Source organism: Camelus dromedarius, chromosome X, assembly GCF_036321535.1.
Source record: "Camelus dromedarius isolate mCamDro1 chromosome X, mCamDro1.pat, whole genome shotgun sequence".
NCBI classification, from domain to species: Eukaryota; Metazoa; Chordata; class Mammalia; order Artiodactyla; family Camelidae; genus Camelus; species Camelus dromedarius.
Genome location: NC_087472.1, coordinates 31,391,941 through 31,398,364, shown reverse-complemented (window position 1 = coordinate 31,398,364; position 6,424 = coordinate 31,391,941). Strand labels below are relative to the sequence as shown.

The window sequence follows — 6,424 nt, the reverse complement described above, 5'->3', positions numbered from 1 at the left end:
TATTTCTACAAATATATAAGACATCAGAGCTTTTCTTAGTCAATTAAAAAAATCTGTACTTCATCACTTTTCGTGGCTGTATGGTATTACTTTAACAATTTCCATGGCACTACCATGAAGAAATGGCCTCCCTGACATTTAAATCTGTGTGCTTTCTGGTCTTATTCATTTAACCTTTAGGTAACATCAAAGAAACAGCCATATGCTGAACTGCAAAGTGTGAATTCTCAGCTCTTCAAAATTTACCTCATCCTCTCTATCACTTAATACACACCTCCCAGCTACTCCAAGCCTACTGGATACCTCACTTGTATAGGAACACTTTTTACAGCTCCAAGCTTTTCTTCACAACATTCAACCTTGTTCCTACATTTCAGAGCCCAAATTAATTGGGTCCTTTTTCTCTGAAGCACACACTGAGTAGCAGCCCATAGTAACCTTTGCAGTTAAAGCTATGAAAATAAACTTTCTCAAGGAGCATTATTATTCATACATTATCTCTATGTGCTCATATGCTATCTTTGCATGTATACTCTAAGTTCAAAGAGAACAGTGATTTCTGCCAACTTTAACATAGAACTTTATTGAAAACACAACACGACTCAAATAGACATCAATACACTGGAACAACAATCAGAAGGGTAGCTTACTTATGATGGCTCAGTTCACTATAAGCTTAAATACTAAATTCACAATCTGGACAAAAACAAGTATCAACAAATGTGCTTTTAGTTCTAATATTCATTTGGCATGAGAAGATTGATCCAACTCACACACACAGTTGGGCAAAGTTAGTAACAGCATTAAAGATGTACATTATAACATAGAATCAAATGAAAGCCAAAGCATTATTCAAGGATTATAACTCAGGAACGTAAGGACAGTCACAGGCAAGTGATTAATCATAATCATTTTTTGGGTCTACCTTGGGGTCATTTTTATCATCTGTTTTGCCTTGCAGTTTCTTAGCAAGTTCCTCAACTTCATGGAATGCAGAAATAAGTGGCTCAAGACTGAAATCATCATCAGTAAACAGCAATGCGTCTTTTTCAATGTTGTTACCAATATTCTCAAACATTGCTAGAACAACCTGAATATTGTCATTTGTCTCTTTCCTGTTAAAAAGGCCCATAAATTCTGACACTGCTTCAGCACTGAGCAGTTCTTTTGTCATGACAGGATTTTCAGACAAATTCAGTAGTATTTTCAGAACATGAAACCTTGTTTTGGTATTGCCCATGGCTAATAAGAATAGAAACCCAGACATATACTTAGCAACCAGTGTGTGATAGTCAATAGTTGTAGTGAGGTGTCTAACCATCTTTATTCCAGATAACTGCTCAGGGGAATCCAGACTATACGCAAGGGTTTCTTCACATACTTGACACACATATGTCTGAATCATGTTCAGATTTGGATAAGGTGGAGCCATGTGAACCATATTTTCCAAAAAACTTGTCCTAACACGGGAGGAGGGATAATTGAGCAAGGTTTCAATAAGTGAGACAACACCTGAATCACGAATGAAATCGCGGGTAAACTGAGAAGCACTCCTCATACCCATTGCAATTTTAGATATTTCATGAATAAAAGGATCTCGAATTTTGTCCATTAACAGAAGGAGTTCTTCAAACTCTTCAGGACCAATTTTAAGCTCACATTGTATGCAGCTGCAGGACCAACTCTCAGGCTCTGCACTTTCTTTGGCCCTAAGATGCTCTCGAATTTCTGTGACTGACCGGTAGGATGGATCATATTGAAATGGGAACTCAGGGTCAGGCTGATCAGGCTGCAGCAAAGACTCCTGCTCTTCCCCTTCTGGGCTCGGTTCCATGTGCTTGGGCTTTCCTCCAAACATTTCAGAGAACAGAAATGCTGCTTCTTTTGGAAATCTAAAGGGGCTTGGGCATGGGAAGCCAACCCTACCCCATGGGCCAGGCTTGAACTGAACAGTAACCTCCTCCCAGCTCTGGGGCCTGCGTGAAGCATCAGGCTCCTGCTCAACTGAACACCTGGACCTGCAAATGGCCCTGTACACAGGGCTAGGATTTGATTCAAAATGGGCCTCATCTCCTGCCCAGAACCAGGACCCCACTATGGCCTCGTCCTCCTCAGCTGCTGTCCTGAACTCACAGTTGGTCCCATTACCAGTCGTGTTATTAGCCTCATTTTTAGCTCCAAAATGGGACCCAATAACTGCCCCTTCCTCATTTTTAGGCCTGGACTCAGAAGTAGCCACAGTTTTAGTGTCATCGATGGCCTTGTCTCCAGACCAGAACAAGGACTCAACAATCATCTCTTCATCTTCTCTTGGTTTAGACGCACATGTCTCAGCTTCTACACTGACTTCTTTTGCAGCCCAGAACCAGGATCCAAAAATGGTTTCCTCTTCAGACTTCGATATGGTCTCTTCTATTGCCTGAGGTCCAACCTCTATAACATCTTCTTCAGCCCAAAACCAGGACCCAACAATGATTTCTTCCTCTCCAGGCCCATGCTTGGACTCAAAACTAGCCCCTGCCTCCAGTCTGGCCTCTTCTTCAGCCCAGAACCAGGACTCAATAGTGACTTCTTCCTCTTCAGCTTCTGGGCTGTATTTGCTGCAAATGCCAGTCTCCTTCCTAATGGCCTCTTCCCTGGTCCAGAACCAAGACCCAACAATAACCTCCTCTTCAGCTGCCAGCCTGTCGTCTTCTCTAGCTTTAGCTTCTGTTTCAAGCCTGTCCTCCTCCCTGGCCCAGAACCAAGAACCAATGTCTTCCTCTTCAGCATCTGGCCTGGATTCTTCTCTGTTTGGAGCCCCTATAATGGCTTTATCCCCTTTCCAGGACCAGGATGTGATCATGATCTCCTCCTTGCTAGGTGGCTTGGCTCCTTCAGTCCTATCATCTATACTGCCCTCTTCCACAGCCCAGAACCAGGGCCCTACAATGGTCTCTGGCCTTGTGTACTTTCTGGACCAGAACCATGAATCAACAGTGTCCTGTTCCTCCTCTGGCCTAGACTTCCATCTGCATCCATTGGCAGAAAACACACAGGGATCTTCTGACCAGAAGCTAGACTCATTATTGATCTCCTCAGCAGCTGTCATAAATTTGCATTGGGTATACTTCATACTGGCCTCTTCTGTGGTCCCAAACCAAGATGATATAATACCCTTTTCCTTGTCCTCCAGGCTAGACTTGTTGCTGACTTCAGCCCCCACACAAGCTTCTACTCCAGCCCAGAACCATGACCCAATAATGGGCTCCTCCTCCTCAGCCCCTGGCATGGTGTCACAACTGACTTCAGCCCCAGAATCCATCTGGGCCTGGTTTCCAGCCCAAAACCAGGACCCAAATATTGTCTCTTCTTCAGCTGCTGGCCTAGCCTCTTCTCCAAACTCAGCCTCTGTACTGATTTCTTCTCCAGCCCAGAACCAGGGACCAATCACCTCTTCTTCCTCAGACCCTGGCCTGGACCCACAGCTGGCCCCAATACTAGCTTCCACACTGGCCTCATCGGTGACCCAAAACCAAGACCCAAAAATGGTCTCTTCCTCAGCCTCTGGATTGATTTCTTCATTAGCCCAGAAGCAGGAACCAGCAATGACCTTTTCTTTATCATCTGTTGCCACAGATTTGGAAGTGTCCTCAGCCTCAGTTTCTACACTGGTCTTTCCTCCAGTTCCAAGCATAGAATTGCCAATAGGCTCCTTCTCAGTCTTTGGTCTGAATTTACTTCTGGCCTCAGTCCCCATATTGGCTTCTTCATCAGTCCAGAACCAACTGCCAACAATGGACTCATCCTCCACTTGAGAACAGGACTTGACACTGGCCCCACCCACTATGTTGGACTCTTCTGCAGCCCAGAACCAGGCCCCAGTGAGGAACTCTTCCTCTGACCTGGCTTCTCGCTTGGCCCTGGGTCTGGCCTTGATTTTGGCCTCTTCCTTTGCCATTGCTCTGGCCCTGACCTCTTTCTTGGACTTGGGCCTCAACGAGTTATTAGTCTTCTCTCCAGGCCAGAACCAGGAATCTTTTTTGACTACATCTATAGACCCAGACATGAAATCAATGGAAGCTTCTCGCTTGGCCCTGTGCCTGGCCCTGACATTGGCCCCTTTCCTGGCTCTGGGTTTCGACCTGGATTTGGCCTCCTCCCCAGCCCAGAACCAGGACTTTACATTGTCCTCACATTCAGACTCAGAACTGGACTCAGAGACTTCTTTCTTGGACCTAAACCAGGACCTACTATTGGCCTCTTCCCTGGGCCTAGACCGGATACTGGACTTTTCTCTGGCCCAGTACCAGGATGTCTTAAGAGATTCATCCTCAGAACCAGAACTGGATACAATATAGAGCTCCCGACTGGTTTTGGGCCTAAACATGGCTTCTTCTTTGGCCATGTGCCTGGACCTAGTACTGGCCTTTACCCGGTCTCTAGGACGAAGCCTTGTACTGACCTCTTCTCCATTCCAGTACCAGGAACTCAAAGAGGATCTATCCACCCATCTGAAATCACAATTTTGAGAGCTCTCTTTTCTGGATGTAGGTCTAGGATGGCACCAGGAGGCCATATTGGTCTCACCCTCTGACTCAAACAAAGGCTGAATTCCTGACTGGGACTTGACCTTGGTGCCAGGAAAGGACTCGGCATCCATATTGACCAGTTCCCTCTCCATAGACAAAGTCTTAGTGTTAGCAACTGAACCCGACTCTGTATTGACCAGTGGCCAGGCTATAGCATTGGTTTGGGATGTTCCTTCTGTCTTCAGAATTGCCTCAGCATCAAACTCAGTCCTGACCCATAAATAGGTTTCATCCACAGACCTTGCCCCAGGGATTGCCTTAGCTTCAGTCTTAGGATGTGACCCAGCCATAGACTTGGACTCAGTTTTGGGCCTTGCCCCAGGCATTGCCTGGGCCTGGATCCTAACTTTAGGTCTGACCACCATTGGGACTTCATTCTCTCTCTCAGCTCCACCCCCAACCTCTTCTCCAGGCTTCTTTTCACGCTTGGCCTGGGCGCTAGGCTCAACCTCAGCCCCAGTCATAGTACAAGTTACAAGTGAGGCCCCGTTAAACACTCCTATCCCAGTCTCAGTCTCTACCACAGATCTGTCACAGTACTGGATCTTCACACTCTAATCTTTCGATGATTCAGGTGATACAGTTGGAAACAAAAGTTAGTCAATCACCAGTCCAGCAGGCAGTCAGCCTCCTTCCCAAGCCCAGCCTCAGCCAATATTGCAGACAGAGAGAAGAGGAAGCACAAGCAAGCTGGGGGAAGATGGATGGCTCCCGGGTGGGTGCAGACCTGTTGAGGGTGGTGGTCAGCCCCAAATCCCACACCACAAGAGCTGCCACTGGAGATCAATCTAGGAAGAGAGAATGACATGGGGCTTTGAGTCTCTTCCAATTGTGTCGCTCCATGCAAACACACACAGAGAGACTGGACCTTTAATGCTTAGTGGGACAGTTAGGTTATCAGGTCTCTCTGCCACCCTCATTTTGCGCACACCCTTTACTCCCAGAGCTGCCACACTGCTTTGCCAGCTACAAAAGAGGTGTGAAAATGGTGGGAAAGTGTTTTGGCAATGGGAGAGGCTGAGAAGCACCCAAACCAGACCCTAATCACTCCTGGACCTGTGTTGGTCTCCTCTAGACCACTCAAAGTGGTACCCACTCTCATACCAACCTGTGCTGATGTGTCACAAGTTTTCCCTCCTTTCCTTGATTTCAGCAGTGTCTACAGCAGCCTGGAGGCTGTCCTGGGAACAAGTAAACACATAGGAGAGAATGGAACCTGACTGACAGATAGACAAACAGGAACTCTGACCACTGAGGCAAACATCTCTATTTCTGTTTAAGGCTCTAATTTGTCTAATGTTTCCTGTCTCCTGCCCTCTGCTCTCATGTCTCCCCCTCCCATTCACAGCCTAATCCACACCTACCCAGATATTCCTAATGTCTCCTGCCGGATATGAACAAGGGGTTCTGCTGCAATATGCCAATTTGGCAGAGAGCGAGAGAGGAGAAGGAGGCCTGCAATCACTTAAATCAAAGACACCTGCCATGATCTTACTCTGTAGCTGTCCCCTGCATTGCCCCTCTTCCCACAAACCTCCAGATTTGAACCAGTCTTCCTCTTTTCCTTCCTTGGAAAAGGGACCAACCTTAAAGCAGGCCTATGGAAAAACAGACAAAAGGTAAGACAGTCAGGAAACAACCGTAGCAATTGAGCGCTTGGTGAACAGACCAACACCAAACAGAGGAGTGTCCCAGTTATCTGTCTTTTAACATTTAGAGTCCTGTTGGTAGAATACTCTTAATTAATTGAGGCTCTCTGGATCTGGTTTCTTCGTAACTCCTCATTTTCACATCACTCTCTTCCTCTTGCTCCCTTCTCCAACTGTAAGGATTCATCACTTGGTGTTCACCTC

The 6,424-nt window shown here is 46.4% G+C and overlaps 1 protein-coding gene across 1 annotated transcript; it reads right to left on the bottom strand.

The window, feature by feature from the left end:
- Positions 1-646: 646 nt before the first annotated feature.
- GPRASP1 (G protein-coupled receptor associated sorting protein 1) lies at positions 647-5,305 on the bottom strand. Its single transcript, XM_031446269.2, has one exon. It carries the CDS (start codon positions 5,033-5,035, stop codon positions 899-901), a length of 4,137 nt encoding a protein of 1,378 aa, XP_031302129.2. The 5' UTR covers positions 5,036-5,305; the 3' UTR covers positions 647-898.
- Between the last annotated feature and the right edge of the window lie 1,119 nt (positions 5,306-6,424).

Excerpts from the sequence above, each read along its gene's own strand:
- GPRASP1 (XM_031446269.2), bottom strand. The coding sequence starts at position 5,035 with ATGACTGGGGCTGAGGTTGAGCCTAGCGCCCAGGCCAAGCGTGAAAAG.